At 38.1% G+C, this 24,016-nt stretch overlaps 2 protein-coding genes across 5 annotated transcripts in view; one reads left to right on the plus strand and one right to left on the minus strand.

Moving 5' to 3' along the window:
* LOC133597907 (RNA-binding motif, single-stranded-interacting protein 3-like) overlaps positions 1–18,263 on the plus strand; it is a 379,536-nt gene extending 361,273 nt beyond the window's left edge. The window contains exons 14-15 of one of the 2 annotated variants that reach the window (XR_009814684.1): positions 5,888–11,706; positions 17,970–18,263. Coding sequence is in view for 1 of the 2 variants with exons in the window: in XM_061950903.1 (XP_061806887.1) it covers positions 5,888–5,891 (4 nt within the window). In the remaining variant the exon portion in view is untranslated. Of the gene's footprint in view, positions 1–5,887; positions 11,784–17,969 lie in introns of those variants that run through there. The other variant, XM_061950903.1, reaches the window with a different exon arrangement.
* Positions 18,264–19,119: 856 nt separating this feature from the next.
* entpd3 (ectonucleoside triphosphate diphosphohydrolase 3) overlaps positions 19,120–24,016 on the minus strand; it is a 51,853-nt gene continuing 46,956 nt past the window's right edge. For all 3 annotated transcript variants that reach the window (XM_061950931.1, XM_061950916.1, XM_061950924.1), the window contains one exon: positions 19,120–23,342. In XM_061950931.1, coding sequence (XP_061806915.1) covers positions 23,154–23,342 — 189 coding nt within the window. In that variant the 3' untranslated portion in view covers positions 19,120–23,153. The remainder of the gene's footprint in view (positions 23,343–24,016) is intronic.

Consider the following 24,016-nt stretch of genomic DNA (forward strand, 5'->3'; position numbering starts at 1 on the left):
TTTCTCTGGATTGTGTTAGCGCTAGTTAATAAAAAGATTGAATGTGCTTTGATGGCTGTCTTGTCTGATGTCCACAAATGTTTTAATTTTAAAATTGCAAGCTTGTCACTTCAATCATTGATTTGTTGTTCATTATTCCCTTGTTATAGTAGCCGGAGAAATAATAACTAAGAAGAAAAATCATCTAAAATTGAATACGTTGGAAAAACTGTTTTTTTTATAAAAATGTATATAAAAAAAAAAAAAAGCATCCTCATTCACAACACGTTCTCTTAGATTTCCATGTTATGGTACATGTTCACATTATTTATTGACTGTATCTAAAAAAGATAAAAATATATTTTTATTTAAATGAAGATATGAAATAATCCTAAATGAAATACAACGACTTGGTTTATATTATTGTATCAAATCAAATCAAATCAACTTTATTTATAGTATATACTAGGTCATAAAATCAGTGTCAGTTGAGTCGGTCCATAGGTTGCCTGTAGGGATTTTTAATGTCCAGCAGATGTCAGTATTTAGTGACACAGTATCAATACAGTTTTGCAATGTGTCGAAACGCTTCATGACGCCTCATCAACCCATCACTAGTAGTGGTACATCCTGCAGTGCAGGAGAAAAGAAAATTATTGTCAACAGCAGTTTCGGTATTCCAAATATGTGAGTTGAACAGCCCTGAATTTGGATTGAATTGCAGACTCTTGCCAGTCAGCATCGGAACACAGCTATCACTTTAACTCAACCATCTTTGTCATTCTACGCTAAATAGAGAAGGGATGAAAAAGTGTATCCATGGGTTAATGGCACACATACCTTTTGAGTTAGCGGTGCAATTGTAATGGACCCGAATGGTGGAAATTTAAAATCTAATAAAATTTTGCTTAAAAACTAATATAAATATTAACCCGATGTAGTGAGAGCAGCCGTCCCAAAATAAGGAAAGATAATTATGCTTGTTCACAATTTATTATAATCCGAATTAGGGTACAGTCACGACAGGCGTAGTGGGTCAGTGTCCTGGCTCCGCCCACTTCCACAGCGTCCTCCTACACAGAATTAAAACGGAGGCAGGCCACGGGGATAAAATCATTTAAAAACACGGAGACGCTCTCAGGGCTGACGTCACACTTACACGCAAGGCCTCTGCTGTAGTTCCGCGTAGAAGTATTGGGTACGCCCACTTTCCTCACCAGTCTCCGGTGGGACCTACGTGGCCGTACTCGTCCCGTCTCGCTCTGCCTCTTGGTCGCTCCCGGGAGTCACCGCAGGTCTCTGGGTCCCGATCGCTCCTGCCCACAGGACCACACAGCCAGCGTACAACGCACGAGCCCGCAAGCCTACAGCCCAAGGCAGTTGATCACCCCCACAGATCCACAATCCACGACACTTACTTCGGAGGCAGAGTTTCCTCTGCCCCTGCGTGTTGTGGGCTTCTTGGGGTTCACTCCGGTAGCCTGCGGGGTCTGCTGTGTAGTCCTGGATTCCTTCCCAGCCTGCGGGCGTCCACCCGGACGCTCTTGGCAAAGCCTGTCGATCCTCTCGGTCGCTCTCTCTCGGTGGCTCTCCTCGGTCGCTCTCTCTCTCAAAGCCTGTCGATCCTTCCCTTTTAAATGTGTGCAGTCCTAATGCTCCACAGGTGCGTCTGATCTCAGGTGCCGTTCGATTGGGCAACAAGCTAAAAGGGGCAACGTCTTAAAATACCAGCAAAGTCCACAAGGAGTAAAACATGCAATTAAAAATACAATCAAATTCCACAAAGAGTAAAAACATGCAATTAGAAATACAATCAAATTCCACAAAGTATAAAAACATGCAATTAAAATCCACAATAATTAAAACACTCTAAGACATGCATGGCAATGAAACATAAAAAATAAAATCCCCTACTTGTGTCCCATCACACAATCCCTGGAACATAACTGTTGCAATAAAAAAGTGATTCAATAATACGATCGCCCAAATTCCCGAGGCTGTGATTGTAGGAATGTGTATTATCCAATTGTGAGTGACTGAAGCTACAGTTGTTTGTTATGACTACTTAAAACTGTGACCATGACTTCAAGCATGTATCAACATGCAGGCTTTGTGTGGTAAGTGAAGTAACACCGTGTATTTCTGATAAAGCTCCACATTTACAGTGGATTAAAGAGATGTTGGTATAGTGTCAGGGGTGGTGCTATTCATTCCAAGGAATGTGGCACTGTGGTCCGGAAAAAGAAAGCTTTAAAAATTACCTGGATGTCCTCTTCTGTGAGGCAAGTGTCTTTTAATGACACCTTGTAGCCACTCAGTCATGAACTGTGGCAGCTGAAGGCTTCACATCGTAAATTGTTTTCACAAGACCTTGGCTAAACCTGCGAGGCGTCTCGACACACAAGAAAACAACTCTCACAAATCCATCTTGTCAAGTTATGAGCTGAATAAATAGTCAAACCAATCAGCATAATTTGAGAAAATAGAGGCTACCCTTAAATAGCAACAGGTTTATTGGGTTTTTGGGCTGGAAATATTTAGTAGCTCCGAATTTAAATGAATCTAATAACTAAAATACCGTGGTACTTCAACCTTTGAGTAATTTGAAATACGAGCTGTCTCGGTTTTTGTTATGCTTGAGGTTGCAAGCATAATTTGAGTTATGATCATTTCCACCGCCATTTGAAGTAAACAAACACAGCCAGAGATCGGCACAATACTGCCCTCCAACTACCGGAACTGAGAACATGAGTGCAAATGACGACACTGAACGAATCAGAAAATCAAACAATTAAAAACCTGTTCTACCGTGTAGCAGACTTTAACTGCAGCACTCTGAAGCAAAATTCAGCTTCCGCACCAAATACTACTCCACAGCGGACATTAATCCATGAAAATGTAGAGAAGCGGCCAATAGTTCTGCCCGACATATTTTAGTTTGTTTTTTTATCCCGACTCCACAAACTCGAAGAGCGAGTATTGACCTTGCTCACTTACGCAGACATACAGTATGTGTCGCTTGGTGTCAACTCTGACCTTTCCGATCTGTCACTCGTAGAGTTCAATGTGAAACATGAACAGCGATTTTCTAGTTGTTATTATTACAAGACAGAGACAGTGTTGCCAGATCTCATGAGAGGAACAAGCAACCAGCTCAATAAAAACAAGCCCAAAGTCACTTATGATGAGCAGGCTTGGCAATAATGGACAGAGAAGCAGCCCAAAGGACCCCTTCTTTATCAAATCAAATCAAATCAAGCTTTATTTATAAAGCGCTTTTCATACATAAAAGAAATGCAACGCAAAGTGCTTTACAAAGTTAAAAACAATACCCCGATGACCCATATCCCCCATTATCAGATACGGACACAGATACCAAACACAAACACACACACACAACATACACACATTTGCAACTATATGGACCAATGATTGCATGGCTGAGTACAGAGGAGACATGTGAGTAAACACTATCACAGGGGCCATCTGCACTAGGAGGTCATCAGACCATGTCCAGCAGGACGCTGACACAAAAGCGTCTCCACAAGTACAGCCGATAACCCCTGAGGCAGATGGCTTATCTGAGGAACGTTGGAAAATAAAAATAATAAAACTTGCAAAACAGTAAGAACAATTTGTAGAGATAAATAATTAAAATACAAGTAAGACATATGAAGATTAATAGAAAATGTTTTTTTTAAATAAATATATATATGTATGTATATATATATATATGTATATACATATATATATGTGTGTATGTATATATATATATATATATATATATATATATATATATATATATATATATATATATATATATACACACAGTAAATAAATAATAAATAGATATAACTAAATAAAATCTTGCATAACTAATAGGATAAAAATACAATACAAATTACTTCTATACCATAATTAATATCAGGTAAAAGCTGTCATGTCTTTTGATCATGTTTTGTTTGGCTATGTTCTGTTGGTTTTTGGACTCTTTTAGTTCCTGTTTTCACTCCCTTGCTTTGTCACCATGACGACCATTAGTTTCACCTGTTTCACATGTTAGACTCATGCACCTGTTTTCAATCACCACATGACTGTTTAAGCCTATCATTTTCTGTTGGTCGTCCTGGCGTCATCACTCTGGTTATGTATCACTCTGCTTCAGGCCATGTTCACTGCTTCATGCCATGTTTACTGCTTCATGCCATTTCATAGTTCATGCTGCTCTGCTCTTTTCTTTCCAAGTAAGTTTTGGTTTATTCATGTCACGTTTAGCGAGTTTTTTGTTTCATGTCCATAGTTTTGCCTTTGTGGTAGTTTTTGTTTCTTAGCCAAGTTTGTTCTCCGCTTTGTGCGCGCCTTTTGTTTGCACTTTTTATAGAGAAATTAAAACATGTATTTACCTTCACGCCATGTCCGGTCCGTTTCTATTGCATCTCGGGAAAACAATCCATGCAGTTTACTGCACCATAGTCCAAGTCATGACAAAAGCCAAATAAAAAAGGTGGGTCTTAAGCCTGCTCTTAAAAACATGAACGTTCGCCGCAGCCCTGAGGTCCATCGGCAAGCTGTTCCATAGACGGGGGCCATAATGATGGAAAGATGCCATCCCGTGACTTTGTGTCCTGACTTTGGGAATAATTAGGAGATGAGTGTCGGAGGATCTCAGGGCCCGGGAAGGTTCATAGGGTAAAAGCAAATCTGAAAGATAAGAATGCCTAAAACTATAAAAACATTTATAAACCATAAGAAGAACCTTAAAATTGATCCTGAAACACACGGGGAGCCAATGCAGAGATTTTAAAACTGGTGTAATGTGAGCCCGCCTTCTGGTCTTCGTCAGGACACGTGCCGCTGAATTTTGGAGTAATTGTAAAAGTGCAATAATCTTTATAGGAAGACCACAAAACAGGGCGTTACAATTATCTATACGACTTGTAATAAAAGCATGCATTAGCGTTGCATTAGTCTGATCCCCAAGATAAATTCTGTAAAATACTTTCTTTCCTGTTGTATTGATTTTCAAACAGTATCTAATAGTTTGTGTTTCTTTTTAAAGGCATGTTACATGTTAAAATAGTGCTGCTTTGAGGGGATAAGCACGGATTAAATTGATAAAATGTTTTTTTCAATTGGTGGAGCTGATTTGAGATACGAGTGTTTTGCGTTACAAGCTCGGTCCTGGTATGAATAGTGCTCGTAAGTTGAGGTTCCGCTGTAGTCAAATGAAATTTAGCTAAAGGAACTTCACAGATAGTCTCTCTTTCCATTCAAAAAAATCTCTGAAGAACCATGTATTGCCCAAGCAGATCCGTACTTTGACGTTCTTGAAACATTTAAAGATGGTTTAGATTATTGAGGAAACCAGAGCAACGGGAGACAACCCACACAGGCATGGGGAGAACATGCAAGCTTAATAACAAAGACCCCAAGTTAAGATTGAAACCAAGGTCCTATTTGACACTTAACCACCAAGCTGGGAGTAAAGAACTTTCTCGATGTAAAGCATTTGTTCAGTCACTCTCCATGTTTTTTGGGGACGTAAGAGCCATTTTCCGAAGTTTCTTTTGGATCTTTACCTAACTTGTGTTTGAAATGCTGTTATGCAACAAACCATCTGGCGGTTTAAAAAGCCTAATTCCCTGATGCTGCATTAGCTGTAATCAGCCCAACGCTCCCACTGGTGCTTTCTTTAGCTAGTGTCAACAATGGAACAATAATTCATGGACTGAATAGTTGTGTTGTTCTAAGTGCTATATCTGTGTAGTACATTGATTTCCAAACGTGTCCCCTGTTACAATGTTACAGCCTCCTAACTGTCCTGCAGCTGGACAGTAAACAAAGATGATTCAGCTTTACTAGTTTCTTTACTTTCCTTTTAACTGACTTGTGTGTCTTTCTCCTGTAGATAACAAGATTGGTCAATGCTGTGTTGCCTTGATGAGGACTGCACTGACAGAGACAGAAACAAACCTGGATAATGTAAGGTCACATGAACATCTTGAAAGGAGTGAATTTTCCAAATTAAAACAGGGGGTAAAAAATAACTGTTTTTTTAACAAAAAAAAAACCCTTGTTGAATGGAGAAAAGGACAAAAGAGACCATTTGCTGAGTTTAGGACAATGATACCAAATGCAGTCTGTATCTTTTGAGATAACTTCTGCAAGTGGGACTGGACTTCGCCTCCAAAGGAATAAAAAAAAAAAAAGATAAGACAAAGACTGAAACATCAACCAACAAGCTGTACAGAAGAAAAATAACCTCTGAATGTGCAGGTAGATTTTCAGACTTTTGTATGAAAAAAAGGAATTAAAGACAAACTAGATTGTCTTCCTTTGATATTATCATTTTCATCCTTATCATTTGAGTAGTTTTCTAGGAGATCAACGTTTTCGTAACTCTTTCTTGCCTTAATTTTTCTCAAAGTGTGGGAAACGATTTCCATTGTGCTGACCTATCGAAAAAGGGAGTGGATGAGTAAGTTTGGGAGGAACCGCACAGATGAAACTGTACAGGATTGCTTTCAAAAGGTATTTGTTTGCAGATGATTGTAATGATTGGCGTGGTGCCGCTCAGCTCTTTAACGTGGGAAGGATCATTCCCACTGCTTACTGGCTGAAAACACAGTTTGGTTTCTTCATTGTATTTATATTTTCGATTAACTTAAAAAAAAAAAAAAATGTAAAACAGTTTTGTCTGCTTTACTTGTCTCAGTGCAAATAGAACAGATGTAAGGAGAAACGTTTATGGCTTTGATTCAAAAGCAGAAACAATTTTGAAATGCGCAAAAGCAATAGTTTTAGTCTTTTGTAAATCCGTAAAAGGCAGCCTGAAGGTGACATATTTTATACCAAAGATGAAGAAAATAGCTAGAAAAGATTTCTTCCTTTTGTTTTTTTCTTGATTCTTTTACCACTGAAACTGATTTTGTTGTTGCTGATGGTCTACAGTACAAGATCATATTTTGCTTTAAAAGATGCTTTTTATCAAACGCAATGGGAAAAAAAAAATCTCTTACCAACTAATAAGCTGTTAAAAGTTTGTTCATTAGAAGGTTTGTATCCTATAGAATAATGATGGCTAATATACACACACACCAAATGTGTGACCTACGCGTCGGTTGAATTGAAACAGCTGGACTTTTCTAGATAGTTGAAGATCTGTCACCTTTCATCCAAAAAGCTTTTTCACCCTAACATGTCCACACATGAACAATAATATGTCCACACATGAACAATTGTAGGTAGAAACGCTAGAGTTTCAACCTTGTATCCCCACAGAAACAACGTTCTGTGTGGCCTAAGAGATAGATTGGGAACGTCTGATATTGTGTGGACAGGCAAACTGCTACTTTTTAATAACAACGACATTGCCATGCCGTCATGTGACCATAAAAAATTGAGAAGACAGCTGCCAACAACAACAATGGTAAACAACAACGCTTTGTTTGTGTTGTGCAGTAGTTGCACAGTAGTACAACCTCATCAACATTTGTCAACTACCATATGCCATTTTTTTAAGTACTTCCACAATTTCAGGTTAAGGACCACAAGACTTAGACTTCCTTTATTGTCATTCACATTTGAACTTTACAGTCAGATGTCCCATTAGACATCTGACTGTTCCCACCCCCACACCCCTCTTATCGCGATCTTTCTGACAATGCTAAAATGTAAACTATTGTCAACCTGCACATCAATGCAGTTTCTATGCCGCTGGACAAAGCTCAAACAAAATCTCGTTGTTCATGTATGACTTAAGTGTTATTATGACAATGACAATAAAGGAATTGATTGATTGATTGAGATAAGAATTACATTTTGTTGTATTAGCTCCTTGTAGTGCAGGATAAAAGAGTAATAAGGTGCAGATATAAATCAATTTACTGTACAGGTAAATATATTTCACTTTTGCATATGCATCCACGTTTACGGATGTATGTTATATTGTCTTTATAGTCCAGCGAGTTAATCCGTTTTTGGGGGGAATTGTGGGGATTATTTTGATGCGTTCAATAGTCTTACGGCCTGAGGGAAGAAGCTGTTACAGAACCTAGAGGTTCTGCTACGGAGGCTGTGGAACCTCTTTCCAGAGTCCAGCAGTGAAAACAGTCCTTGGCGGGGGTGGGAGAAGTCTCTACAGATTTTCTGAGCCCTGGTCAGGCAGCAGCTTTTTGCGATCTCCCGGATAGGAGGAAGAGGAGTCCTGATGATCTTTTCCGCCGTCCTCACCACTCTCTGCAGAGACTTCCAGTCTGAGGCACTGAAGGCTCCAGTCCAGACAGATATGCAGTTGGTCAGTAGGCTCTCTATAGTGCCTCTGTAGAACGAGTTCATTGTAACTAGCATGTAGCTTCAACATAGCGATTCCTCTCTTCAAAAATGAAAGCAGGATCAAACCTAAGCAAAAGTCAGCATTTTTGACCCCTTAAGGAGTCAAACTATGTCTGATGTGAGAATATTTGATGGAGAATTAAGAGAGTTTGACAGGATGATGGAAAACCACGCGCACTCGTATTGACATGTGCAACAACAACAAGGCAACATGGCCGAAACCTACAGCAAGCTGTGATCGACCGGTAAATTGAGAGCTTTGCCTTATGGCTCAGCTCCTTCTTCACCACGGCGGACCGATGCAGGGTCCGCATGATGTAGACGCCGCACAGATCCACATGTCGATCTCACGATCCACTCTTCCCTCACTCGTTAACAAGACCTAAAGGTACTTGAACTCCTCCCGCTTGGGCAGGATCTCATCCGCCCGCCACACTTTGGCGGGCGAGAACCATGGACTAGGACTTGGAAGTGCTGATTTTCATCCCAGTCGCTTCACACTGCGACTGCGAACCGATCCAGTAAGAGCTGGAGATCCTGGCGAGAAGAAGCCAGCAGGACCACATCATCTGCAAAAAGCAGAGACCTAATCCTGCAGCCACCAAACCCGGCCTGACTGTGCCTAGAAATTGTGTCCATAAAAGTTGTAAACCCAATCGGTGACCAAGGGCAGCCCTTGCGGAATTCAACCCTCACTGGAAACGTGTCCGACTTACTGCCGACAATGCTGACACTGATCATACAGGGAGCAGACCGACACAATCAGGCAGCCTAATACACCACACTTTCTGTCCCACAAATTATTACCAATTGTTTGGATTTACACAATGTCACGTCCGGCTCATTAAATATGCGTGGTGGTCAAGCCAGCATCTGTTCTCAATGGGTACCAGGTGCCATTTTGACTTTCTCAACGAAAAATACCCTAAGCTTGCTTTGTTTTCAGCTGTACGAACCATTCAAATACGAAAATAATAAATGTTTCTTCAAGAAGGGCGGAGGAGTATAATATTTTACGAAAAAAGACAACAAAAGTGTCAGGCACTCCAGTCCAACGGAGCAAAGCCAAAGAAAGCACGAGTTTGCAGTGATCTCTCTGTTAAAGGTTTGTTTGATATACTTTTAAGTATTGCCTTGATATTATATGTATTTTGTCTTGTTTCGGAGTTCTCAAAAATGCATTTTTGCTACAAGTGTTTCGTAAAGCACCGACTCGGTTAATCTAAAATAAAAGAAAGCAAATGGGAGCAAAACCTAAAAGAGTTGAGCTTTTACCAAAGGCAGCAATCATAAATAAAGCTTTCAGCATATACACAACATTGACATCTATAGTTATATTTTGATAAAGACCGGGAAAAACATACGTACTGGTAAATTGCGCGTGCAACAAAACGGCAACAAACATGGCTGTAGACGCAAAGTTAAATCATGAAAAAAAACGATGCATATTTATCCGGAAAAATCTTGATTCGAATTGTCCTTGAGTTGTAGACCTCCATGCTTTTCTAAGTTTTCATCTGTTTTTTGTGTGTAGAATGATGTCTGAAGCACAACAAATAGTTTGATACGTCTGGGAACTCCACCGACGGATAATTCTTTATATCACTAAAAAATCTATATTTTTGATAAAGTATAGGGATCTATTACATGGCATAGTTTGATTTTTTGCTTGTATGCGCTTTCTTGCAGGAAGATCTAGGCCTCTTGCTTACTCAGATAGTTCGCACTATGTTTGCTGCACAACAGCTATCTTGGCTTGGTTAACCACCACTGGTTTTCACTTCTGGGATGAAGTCATGTGTCAGAATACAAGCAATGAACAATATTATTGTCAGCATTACATTGAGATCAAATTAAACGCTAATGTAATCATAATATAAATATTTATAATGTAAGTAACACTTTAAAACACAATCAACTTGTATTTCATTAATATTGATGGGCTCATCTTGCTTATTCGGTGTGAAGCCAAAATATTGTCTATACATTTGGCTTTGCAATTTTGTTTTTTCCTCCTAATTTTTGCTTCCTTGAGGTGCTTCTCACTCGCGAGTCGCGATTAGCGATGCTCTCTGTCCATGCATCCGGTGTGTGAATGTGTGTATTGTGTATGAGTGTGTGTGAGCTAACAGTCCCACCTCCACCCACAGAGACAATGACTGTAGATCACTGAAGGGAGAGTTCACTCTGTTAATGTGATTCTGCCATTGAAAACAGCGTTGAGGTGCTAAAGGTGATGAGAGTGAAATCTCCTGCACCCTGTTTGACTGCTATAGACAAAGAAAACACACAAAAACGTGGCAATTCATAGATTTTATTTCAATTTATCATTTAATTAAATGTATTTATTCAGCCTAGGCCGTAGACATGAATAAGGAGACTCCACACCTAAAATGTTAGGACTGAAAACAACTTTTGGATGAAAGGGCTTCAACTAACAGGAGTCCAGCAATTCAATGACCTCGATGACTGAGAATTTACACAGGCAAACACCATGAGATGTAAAAACTCATTCAAACCAAAATACTTGCATAGATGTACAAGCCAACTACAACACGAGCATAGCAATGAAAAGGAAAGGGCATTTCTGCACGGAACCATTTAAGCTTATGTATTTCATTAATAGGTTTTGTATCTCTTTTTTGTTCTTAGTTTTTTTACTTTTTGTGTGTTTTTTTAAGAATTTGTGTATGAGCTGCTAAATACTATGTCAGTGTTGGCGGGTGTGGAAAATGCTGCACGTTCAGAATGTTCCTCAAAATCTTTTCATTCAGTCGAGATGAACCGCATCGGGTTTACAGTTGTACATAAAAATTGGAAAAAAAAAAAAAAAAAAAGCAAAAGCAAATGAAATAGGAAGTATTGCAAAATGCAATTTAACCAAAACCAACCAGACACAAACCTAAATTCGAAGGCAGAGAGAGAGTCAAATATTTATGAGATCTGTTTTTGTACAGGTGTGAAAAAGAAAATGCGACTGAAAAAAATCTTTGCTATTTTTTTATTTGCTTGGTCACAAGACCTCCATGTCTTTTGAACTGTGATTCTGAGAGTGTCTGTAGAGCCAGTGGATATTGATGTGATTTCAAAATGTCTTTTTTGGTTTATTTTTGTTTTCCTTTCTAGACAAATCTTTCAATAAAAAACAAAAAAATACAAAGTCTTCTCTTTAGTGTATGTACGCTGTGCACCATATACAGGGCTACCGCTAGAGGGCACTCTATGCATGTGGTATGAGTGAAGGTTGAAAAAATAACCACTATGGAAAGGATCAAGGGAAGTCCAAATTGACCAATCAGAAACGAGTTGTGGTGATGATGTCATCAACACGGTCCATGAGCTCACAGGTGAAGCCTCATGTCTAGTCTGGAGCCCAAAACATTTTTTTTAGAGGTAAGTCATGTTAGGTTTTCATCACAAATATGTTAAGCTTAGTATCCATTGTGTTGTAGATACACTTGTTTCACTTAAATAAGCTCAAGTAGTCGTTTCTCTACTATAATTTGGTGTATTACATTAGTGCTAGTTTGGAAGCTAAATGCTAATGCTTAACTTTTTAATGGCTGCCTAGCAGCAGGTGTAACTCTTCTTGAGGGGTTATTCTTCTTAAATGTACACCTTATTGTAGTCATAAGTTGCAACCCATAGATCAGATCCATTTAAACGATAATCAACACAGCCAGCAACACATGGATGTGAATAATTTCTGTTAAAAAAATGTAAAACTACAAGTATAGCATTCCCCCTTTCTGTGACTCCAAGCAACACACAGGCAGGATTTAGATGTACAGACATCTGGCCTTTAACTCTGTCTGGGCAAGGATAACTACATAAGCCATAACTGCCTTTCTAATTAAACGTGTATTATTGTAATACACATCAGGGTTTCCCCCGGCTTGCCAATAGGCGGGTGGCGGTGTGGGCGTGAGTAGGGGTGTTGTCAATATGACATCATCATATCCATCTATCCATTTTTTTTCTGCTTGTCCCTCCATTCTACTATTTTGCCACCACACAGTGGAATGCACTACCAACAGACCTCAAAATTCGAACTTCCCTACTAAATTATAAAACTGCCATAAAATCATGGCTCAGCTCAACCTCTACCTGATCTGAACCAAAATTGATCCCCAGCAACTTTCCAAAGCATCAAACAGGTTCACCTGACATGTATACTGTGTATATGTACCGTATTTTTCGGAGTATAAGTCGCTCCGGAGTATAAGTCGCACCGGCTGAAAATGCATAATAAAGAAGGAAAAAAAACATATACAAGTCGCACTGGAGTATAAGTCACTTTTTTTGGTGACATTTATTTGATAAAATTCAACACCAAAAATAGACATTTGAAAGGCAATTTAAAATAAAGAATAGTGAACAACAGGCTGAATAAGTGTACGTTATATGACGCACAAATAACCAACTGAGAACGTGCCTGGTATGTTAACGTAACATATTATGGTAAGAGTCATTCAAATAACTATAACATACATGTACTGCCACGCCCGGGAATCATTTTTGGTGATTTAACCCCCAATTCCAACCCTTGATGCTGAGTGCCAAGCACGGAGGCCATGGGTCCCATTTTTATAGTCTTGGGTATGACTCGGCCGGGGTTTGAACTCACAACCTACCGATCTCAGAGCGGACACTCTAATTGGTATATTTAATAATTTATTGGACTTTATTTATTTGCATGCAATGTGCAATGCTACATTTTTATTTACAGAAGTATTTTTTTCAAGACAGTAGTAAGTTTGCACTTAATTAATCTCAATGTTAGAGATTATTATTTATTTGCAAGCAGTTCCCCTTTAAGAGGGAAATGCTCTTTTTTGGAATTTTGCCAATTGTAAGTATTTAGCCACCCATCCAAATGATCAGAGTCACGTGTCCTAATCAATAAATGTAAATAAATAAATAAATCACTAGGCCCGGCCACAGGTGTATAAAATCAAGCACTTAGGCATGGAGACTGTTTCTACAAACATTTGTGAAAGAATAAGCCACTCTCAGGAGCTCAGTGATTTCCAGCGTGGAACTGTCATAGGATGCCACCTGTGCAACAAATCCAGTTGGGAAATTTGTGATGGACGAGTCTGGGTTTGGAGGTTGCCAGGAGAACGATACATTTCGGACTGCATTGTGCCGAGTGTGAAATTTGGTGAAGGAGGAATTATGGTGTGGGGTTGTTTTTCAGGAGTTGACTTGGCTCCTTAGTTCCAGGGAAAGGAACTTTCAATGCTCCAGGATACCAAAACATTTTGGACAATTCCATGCTCCCAACCTTGTGGGAACAGTTCAAAACCAAGATCAAAGACATCAGATCTGGGCTCCAACAAGTTTTATCTGCTTACACAGCTGATCTGTTGTCGTTGCTGGTTGATGCAAGGACTCTTGGTAGAGTTTTCTCCCAAGTAAACCGAACAACCTGCCTTTTAGATCGAATTCCTACATCACTTTTTAAATAATTTCATTGATTCTTTGATATACAGCTTTTAACTTTATGAATTGCTCTCTTTAGACAGGGGTCTTCCCTACCTCTTTTAAAGCTGCGGTGGTAAGGCCCCTTCTGAAGAAGAGCAGTTTGGACCCAAAAGTTTTTAGTAACTACCGACCTGTATCCAACTTAGTTTCTAAGTAAAGTTTTTGAAAAACTGTTTTTTAACCAAGTAAATGACTTTTTAAATATAAATACAATTTTAGAAAGACATCAGTCTGGTTTCAGGATGAACCACAGTACCGAGACAGCACTTTTAAAGATGTTTAATGACATCAGGTGGAATTTAGATAATAAAAAACAAACAGTGTTTGTTCTGCTGAATCTAAGCGCTGATTTTGACACAGTAGACCATCACATTTTATGAAAGAGACTTCGACACCTGGTGGGCCTCTTTAGTACTGTTTTTAACTGGTTCTCACTGACAGTTCTCAATGTTTTTATGTAAACATAGATGCGTGTTCCTCGGGAACCCATGAGATAAGATGTGGGGTTCCTCAAGGCTCAGTTTTTGGTCCCATTGTGTTTCATCTTTAAATGCTACCTCTTGGAGACGTCATTAGGAGACACGGCATAAGCTTCCACAGTTACGCTGATGATACACAGTAGTAAATTGCCTTGTCTCCTGATGACACAGGACCAATAGTTACCCTTTTTAACTGCATGGATGGCAGTGAATTTCCTACAGCTCAACCAGGATAAAACAGAGGATATAGTTATAGGTCCTGAAGACCAAAGGGAGAAACTTTTCCCAAAATTATAAGATTTTTAAACCAAGAGTCTATAAAAAAATCTGGGCATGATTTTTGACTCCGGGCTGACTTTTTGCCCACACATTACAAAAATAGGTTTTTATCATCTTAAGAACAGAGCCATAGTCCGCCCGTTTCTCTCTCAGGCCAACACGGAGGTGCTAATGCATTCTTTAGTTTCCTGCCATTTAGACAATTGTAATGCCCTGCTCTCTGGCCTTCCCAACATTAATATCAGAAGTCTACAATTATTACAAAACTCAGCTGCACGTGTGCTGACAAGGACCATAGAGCGGAAACACATTACACCAGTTTTAAAGTTGCTGCATTTGCTCCCCGTCCGCTTCAGGGTCGATTTTAAAGGTCTATTATTAGTTTTTAAATGTCTCAATGGCCTTGCACCTTCTTATCTATCTGACCTGCTTTTACCGTATCAACCCTCGCGGATCCTGAGGTCCTCTGGGATTGGCCTTTTAGCTTTAGGGAATACCAGAGCGAAGACCCACGGTGAGGCGGCATTTAGCCACTATGGGCTCCACCTGTGAAACAGCTTGCCAGAGAGCCTCAGGACTGCAGAGAGCGTTGAACTTTTTTAAAAAACTCTAAAGACACACCTTTTTAATCAGTCTTTTCACTAATCATCTGTTTATTATTATTTTATTATTTATATTTTAATTTTTACATTTGTTTTGTCGTATGTTTTGTGCTATATATATATATATATATATATATATATATATATATATATATATATATATATATATATATATATTTATATATATATATATATATATATATGTATATATATTTATATATAATCAGAATCAGGTTTATTTGGCCATATACAAGGAATTTGTCTTTGTCAGTTGTTAGCTCTGTAAACATTCAACAAATAGACAAGTATACATTCTCTGGGCAAGCAAGTACTCTAGGTGTATACTTTACAGCAAAACATATACTAGTCACCTATCAACATTATATACAAGTAAGATTATACAAGATTTTGTGCAAAGTACAAATATGTGCATAAGAGAGATATATAGTGTCAAAAATATAGAGAAAGAGTAGTGGGAAAAAAAAAAGTAATAAGTCTGTAGTGCCAGTAAAGTGAGGCTGTGCTTGGGAACATATCGGATCACCTTATCTACTGTTCAGGAGAGTGATGACAGTGGGAAAGAAGCTGTTCTTGTGTGTGGTAGTTTTTGTGTGTAAGGATATGTGTCGTCTGCCAGAGGGGAGGAGTTTGAAGACAGTGTATGCCGGGTGTGTGGGGTCTTTGGTGATGTTCTTTGCCCTCTTCCTGGTCCTGCTGGAGTACAAGTCCTGTAGGGGGTCCAGGGGGGAACCAATTATATTTTCCGCTGATCTGATTGTGCGCTGTGGTCTGCATCTGTTCTTTGTTGTGGTTTCCCCAAACCAGACAGTAATGGATGAGCAGAGAATGGATTCAACTGGAGCAGTGTAGAATATGACTAACAGCTCTTGCGGTAGGCCATGTTTGCTGAGTTTCCGTAAGGAAGTACATCCTCTGCTGAGCTGTTTTAAGGATGGTGCTGGTGTTTGTCTTTCACTTCAAATCCTGGGAGATGATAATTCCCAAGAACTTGAAAGAGTTCATTGTTGACACTGGGCTGTTGAGGGGTGTTTCCTGAAGTCTACAGTCATCTCCAAAGTCTTTAGTGTTCAGCTCAAGGTTGTGTTGACTACACCAAAGCACCAGCCTCTCAACCTCCTGCCGATATGCAGACTCGTCACCATCCTGAATGAGCCCAATGACATTGGTGTCATCTGCAAATTTCAAGAGTTTGACAGCTGGATCCTTGGAGGCGAAGTCATTTGTGTATAGGGAGAAGAACAGTGGAGAAAGGACGCACCCCTGTGGCGCTCCAGTGTTGATTGACCTTGTTCCAGATGTGATGTCTTTCAACCGCACATGCTGGCTTCTGTATGTCAGGAAGCTGGAGATCCACTGACAAGTGGTAGGAGGCACAGCGAGGTAGGAGAATTTGGCGGTGAGGATTTCCGGTATGATGGTGTTGAATGCGGTCAACTATATACAGTATATATATATATATATATATATATATATATATATATATATATATATATATATATATAGTATAAAACGTGATAAAATATATGTACATGTATGATGTTAATATGAGTTATTCTCCAGTGTTCCTGCCTCACAGGTGGCTTTTTACCTCAAATCCTCAGTGCCATGCCATGTTTTGTTTTTGCCTTGTTATTGTCAATAGTGCTGTTATGTGTGTGTTTGTATGTGCGTGTGTGTTTCAATGTGTGTGTTTTCTTCTGTTCTTCTATTATTGTTTTTATTTTTTTGTATGTTTTGTTTTGCTTTATACAGCACTCTGTGCTTGCCACTTGCCTGTGCATGAAAAGTGCTATAAAAATAAAGTTTAATTTGATTTGCTTCTTTTTCTCTCCGTGTATCTGCTGTCTTTTGTAGTTCAAGTTCTCATTCCATATATGTATTGTTGCATTTGAAACAATTATTTTTCATTATCAATAGTGTTATTTCTATTGGTATTTTTATTGTTCCACATGTAGAGCAATAATGTTTGTTGTCATTTCTGTGTTATTACTATCTCCTTCACGAACTGGTTCTTTGCTGGCACTTTACGTATTATATGTGTACATATCGTATTTTCTATTGTTTGTTGTTGTTAATATTTGAGTTGTTGTTGTCTCTCAGTCTTATCCCCCTCTGTCTTCCTTTTTTTCTTCTTTCTATCCTCTCCTGCTCCGGTTCGGCTGCGCCAAACATTAAATAAATCTACTCAATAAAGCCAAATACAAAAAAGATAATATGGGAAGTATCCCACACTTCTGTTTTGCCTGAGTGACTGCACATGACTTGTTAAGAAGGAAAAAAATGAGTCAGAGGCAAAGAAAACATACAAATCAGAATTTGGATTCACTCTCTTGGTTCATTATTTTGATGTGAATGTGGTTTAAGTGTAAACACAACTTACGTAGGGTAGTACAATTTTGTATTCACAATTTGTTCATGTCCTCATTTTTATTCTAGTTTCATTTATAATTTGTGTTTACATTTTATTCTTACCTCTGGGTACTCTGGCTTCCTCCCACCTCCAAAGACATGCACCTGGGGATAAGTTGATTGGCAGCACTAAATTGGTCCTAGTGAGTGAATGTGAGTGTGAATGTTGTCTGTCTATCTGTGTTGGCCGTGGGATGAGGTGGCGACTTGTCCAGGGTGTACCCCGCCTTCCGCCCGAATGTAGCTTGGATAGGCTCCAGCACCCCCGTGACCCCGAAAGGGACAAGCGGTAGAAAATGGATAGATGAATTATTTGTGTATTTTTTCTTCATTGTTAAATTGCTCTTGTGCTTCAAAGTTGTTGTTTTTTTTACCGCAGGAAGGGGATTCATATGGTCCTTTTCGTCACAGTTTACCTGACAGATGGAACGTGAGGAATTGAGGGTGCACTCTCCACTTAGCCGCCAGATGGCAGGAAAGTGTTGCTTATCTTAAAATGTGTTTTGTGGCAACTTTGACCAAAGCGTCAGTTGCTTTGTAGTGTGGCGATTTACTTTATTTTTAGTAGACTGTATTGCAAAATTATTAACTCCCCCCTCCTCCTTCCACTCACCCGAGATCCACCCACCAATAAAGAGTAATATTGGTGTAAATTGAAATTGTTTTGATCCACATCTTATCTTATAACTGCTACCAGTGTTTGAAATAAAGACCTTTAATAATGAGCCAGTGTTTTTAAAAATGATAAATAAATAATAAATGATGAATGGGTTGTACTTGTATAGCGCTTTTCTACCTTCAAGGTACTCAAAGCGCTTTGACACTACTTCCACATTTACCCATTCACACACACATTCACACACTGATGGAGGGAGCTGCCATGCAAGGCGCTACCAGCACCCATCAGGAGCAAGGGTGAAGTGTCTTGCTCAGGACACAACGTACATGACGAGGTTGGTACTAGGTGGGGATTGAACCAGGGACCCTCGGGTCGCGCACGGCCACTCTTCCACTGCGCCACGCCGTCCCTAAAAAGAGCCATTAATTCCATCTCTTTGTAATTGACATTAATATATATCAGTTATTCTCAAACTGTGGTACGCATACCACTCGTGGCACACAGGCTCTATCTAATGTACAGTACAGTGTTTTATTTTCCTATATTTAAACACAGTGTTACTGTTCAAACTGTGTAATGTTACATTGACCAAAAATATTAAATATACTAGTTAGATAAAACCCTTGCCTTGTTTTTAATGAATACTTATGGTGATACTTGGAGAGGCACATTTTTTCTGAGGTGGTACTGATATATATATATATATGTATATATATGTATGTGTATATATATATATATTTATATATGGTAATCTGTAATCTCTTAACAGATAGAACCGTCTGAGTTACACTTGCTAAAACAAAAATTATTACTATCATCTCCTGTCTTCTACTAAATGTAACCTTTGTCGTTGATTTGTAATTTCACAACCACAACATTCACAGTTGGTAGGTACATTTATTATGAGTTATTATCAAAACATAGATGACACAGTCAATGCATCACATTAGAATCATGCATAATTGTGTCCAGTGCTAACATAAGTGATGAAAAAAGGCATTTATTATTTCATTCATGCTGCCAGACATGACCTCTTTGAATTGAGTTGTTTTGTAATCATCGTTTTCTTTGGACAATACAGAAAAAAAAACATTACCATGAAAAACTTCCATTATGAGAAAAATAATTACAACCTACTGCTCAGCAAAACGTTACAATTAAAACAACTTAAAAAAATAAAATAATATTGCAAATCCTACTTGAGTGTCATTTCATTGCTTTTGAAATTACAATAGGTAATTGTGCAGCAGGCCAAGTTTTTGGTAGGGGGAAAAGGTTGTCTAATGCCCAATACAGAGACTACACAACTGTTCTATTTTTACACAAATAGCATACATGAGCTTCATCTAACATGTATGTTTAGCTTACACACTATCTCAACTGAGTTTTAAGAATCAGTGTTTTCCAATTAGTTAACACACAACAAGTGATATTGTTTTGCATATGCAGTTAGTGCAATTGAAGTGCATACTGTATATATTAGTGGAGAGAAAACAGGAGGGTGTCAGGACTTTTTGGAAGTAAAATGTTGAATTAATTGTTATTGTGTCCCTGAGATTTAAAAAAAAAAAAAAAAACATCTTCTGTTAATTACAACACCTCGCACAATTAATAAAAAGAAGACACTACAATAATGCCTCCAAATCCAGTGTTGTAAATGATCATAGTCAAAACTACAGTAAAATTAAAGTTTCAGTCTTGATGTACAAAAATTAAACCAAACGACAAGAACACGCATTGCATTTAAGTTATGTACAAGCTTCCTAAATTTGTAAATAATAGTCAAATAAGCTATCATTCATAAAACATTTTTTTTAAGAAACTGTATTGGGTATGTGCTACATTTAGGTGTTTAGCTTTGTTAGCGTAAGTAAAACATTTTTTAGGGGACGTGCACTACCATGTGTTTCAAAAACAATAAGACGAGTAAAGAACTTTAGCACTTTTTGCCATGAAAAACATAAAATAAGTCTATTGAATAAAAAGGGGGTCTTTTTGGAGCATGTTTTTATTGGCCCTCAACATGTTGTAAAAATGTTTTATTATTCATGATTTTTAAATATTACACAATGTTTTTCATGTTTTGTTTAGCTAGCTTATTAACACACTTTGACCTACATTGGATGTTTTTTTTAGCATCTTTAATGTACAAAATGTATGCAAGTGTTAAATTACTTAGGAAAATGTTTCTACAATCCTGTACTGGGGCGATGGTTGATCATTTGTGTTTGTGTCTTTTTATTCTTAAAACATAGGTACAAACAAATTAAGTTGTTTCATTTTTTTTTTTGTTAGACACGTCACTAAAGAAAGCTACACGGGAAACGGTCAGCAGGTAAGAGACATCGCTTAATGAATGATGGGTTCTCAGTTCTGTCTGTAAAGCGCTACATAAATCTAATCAATTATTATTATTGTTATTATAAAAAGAGCTATGTGTCCTCACAGAAATATGTTGTACTTAGTTATGTGCAAGCTTCCTCTGGCAATGATTTCTTAAAGGTTTACACAAAGCATAATCTAAAAAAAAAAATAAAGTTTGCTTTGCAAATACCACCGTTGTGCTACATATGCGGTTTACAGTAGCTTTGATTATGTGGCTTATACTTGCAGGTGACTGCAACTTGTGGAGTATTGTAGACAATTCCCGCAGAGAGACATTTAGTTTGAATTCACTTTCAACACATATTTGGCTAATACATTTGTTTTTGCACAGTTATTACTTTTATTTTTCTGTTTCTGGCATTCCTAAAAGTACCACTAGATAGAGCCTGCCTACAATCAGTGGTCCTCATACTCTACGATGGTCTTCCTAATTTTTTGGGCTATATCTATGAAGTAATTACAAATGACTAACAGAATATGATTCTTTCATTGTTAGTCCTCCCTTTAACATATTATGTTTATGCTAACACAGGTGTCTCAAACTCAATTTAACTGAGGGCCACTGGAAGTAGAGCATGGGTGAGCATAGTGTATTCACTTTAGAATCACGTTTTAAATACGTGACTAAATTGGTTAATACTTCAGCTTACTTAACGCAAGTTGCTCATTGTGTTGTCCAGTGTGTTTGTTGTGCTGTAATTTTTGTTGTAAAGTTAGTGTGTAGTGCAGGGATCTTCAACGTTCTCCAGGCCAAGGATCCCCAAAGTTACGGTGAGATGGAACGGGGACCACGTATACAATTGATACTGTGCAACACGCATATATACAATTATTACAGTACAGTGCCTCTAATAGCTTGCTTGCAACTAAAGCTCTAATTCTTGGCTATCATAATTGCTAACATGAATATAATGATATAATTATGTATCCATGTTTTTATTTTAAACCAGCAATTTGCATTGAAGAGTGTGGCCGTGTCACTGCCACTTCTAAACTACACTAAAGTGTGTTGGATCAATGTTAATGTGTATTTAAATACATTTAAATGTTTGTATATATTGCAGGCATTTATTAAAATGCCTGCAATACCCCTGCAGTACCTCTGCAAACCCCTTGTAATTGTAAAGACCTCGATCTAGTGCAATTCAAGATTGCCATGTTATATTCAACTATTCGCCATCCAGGGTGTGTGGACCGCGATTACACTAAACTAGTGATTCTCTAACTTTGGTACATGCACGTTGAGTGGTACGCCTGATTTTTTATTCATTATTTAAGTGGTATAGTTTTATTTTCCTATATTTAATGCTACCTTGTCAAAAATATTGCATATTCTGTATTTTCCAGACTATGGAGCGCACTGGTATATAAGCCGCACCCACTAAATTTTAGAAGAAAAAATACTTTCCATATAATAGCCACACCAGACTATAAGCTGCATATATGTTGTGAAATTACTTTTTTTTTTACACAGAAAGACTTTGTAAATGTTTTCTCTATATAACTTAATTGTTTCCAAACGGTGTCATTAACATGGCAGTAACAAAAACAAAAGTCATTTTCACGGACCCATTAGCTGCGGAAGCTAGCTCTCCAATCAGCTAAACAGACTCAATAAGTCCACGGTGACGTTTTGGTGAATTCATGAAACTGAAACGATACAAAAAGAATGCCATTGTAAGTTAATAGTTCTAACACAGACTCTTGTAAATTTTTTAGCATACTAGCTAATGCTAACAACTTCATTACATAAAAATGGCACGCACAAATATGCATGAAAACACTATAGACATCACAAATAAAACGGTTAATTAAGTAAGAATTGTTTTAGTTACACTGTAAAACTTACAAACGTTGCTTTGAATGATAAATGAAGAATCCATATGAGTAGAAACGTTATTGACGGGTAGCGGACTGAACTGCAATTGTACTTCCGGTTGAAAGCAGTAATCTAAACAGAAGGGCAATGCATCACTCCAGTACCTGCAGTGAGCGAACTAGTCCATAAAATGGCACCAATAACACACCTATTCAGTGTATTTTCACTTTCTTTAATCTACTTTTTTCATAAAGGCTGTCAGCGGAAAAAAAAATCCATAAATTAGCTGCTCCATTTTATAAGCCGGAGGGGGAAAAGCGCAGGAAAAATTGGTGCCTTATAGTCCGAAATTTACGGTACTTGGTAAATTAAGCCTTTGCCTTGGTTTTAAGGAATACTTGGGCCTACTACACTACTGTATTTTAATGTTGCTCATTATGGTGGTACTTGCAGAACCAAGTGTTTTCTGAGGTGGTACTCATTAAAAAATATTTGAGAACCACTGCACTAAACTATTAAGTGAAGTCGAGGGCCACAAAATATGGGTCGCAAGTTTGAGACCCATGTGCCAAAAGCTAGACGTTTACAGCTTCATGTTACTCTTTTAATTAATTTTGTCATACTTTCATAATATTAATTCAACTTCCTGAACCCACTTGTAAAATATTTTGAGACAATGCAAGCACATTAGCTGTAAACAAGGCTCTTAAAACGGGACACACGCATACAAAAAGACGTGCTCAGTAGCACATGCGAATAAGGATAATGAAAATGAAGATGACAGTAACAATGGTTAGAGCTGAAAATAAAAAGACAAGACCGGCAAAGACGGGGTTAGTCAACGGGGGGACTTCTTCCATCTCTGATGGTATCATATTGGAGCTGCTCAGCATGTATCCCAAACTCCAACCTACGCTGGTGTTCTTCACCTGGAAAACAGATAAGATATCACATGATATTACCTTTTTAAGTAGCCTATAATTAAGGCACCACTTTGTCTGTCTTGCACTGTTACGACTCAGAGATGAGTCAGAAAATTCCAACCCCATTCATAGTTTCTCCCAGCTTGTCAATATACTTGTGGCGGTGGCGGTATGACAAGGGGCGTTGTCAATGTGACATCATCGTCAAATTTGAGAGATAATGCATATATTTTCTTTTAAAAAGACTAAACAATATTGTGTGTACATTTAAAACAAGTTTGTGTTATTAGTAATTAGTACTTACATATGTTTTTCTTATAACAATGTGTTCTACCGTATTTCCTTGAATTAGCGCCGGGGCGGTAATTAATTTAAAACCTCTTCTCACTCTGGGGCTTACCAAAGGCATGCGGTAAATTTAGGCCTGCGCTTATAAATTTAAAACCTCTTCTCACTCCGGCGCTTACCAAAGGCATGCGGTAAATTTAGGCCTGCGCTTATAAATTTGAGTGTGATGTAAGGATACCATCATGAAAAGCATATTTAATTAAAAAAAAAACGTTATTATGGTCTTATCTTTACTTATAAATGAAGTCCATGCGCCGCTCCTTCTAAACAAAAGCATCGCTAACTTGTTTATAGAAGTCTTCCTTATCTTTCTTCAGTTTTAAAAGTCTCTC

The sequence above is a fragment of the Nerophis lumbriciformis genome, linkage group LG04 (assembly GCF_033978685.3).
Source record: "Nerophis lumbriciformis linkage group LG04, RoL_Nlum_v2.1, whole genome shotgun sequence".
Lineage (NCBI taxonomy): Eukaryota > Metazoa > Chordata > Actinopteri > Syngnathiformes > Syngnathidae > Nerophis > Nerophis lumbriciformis.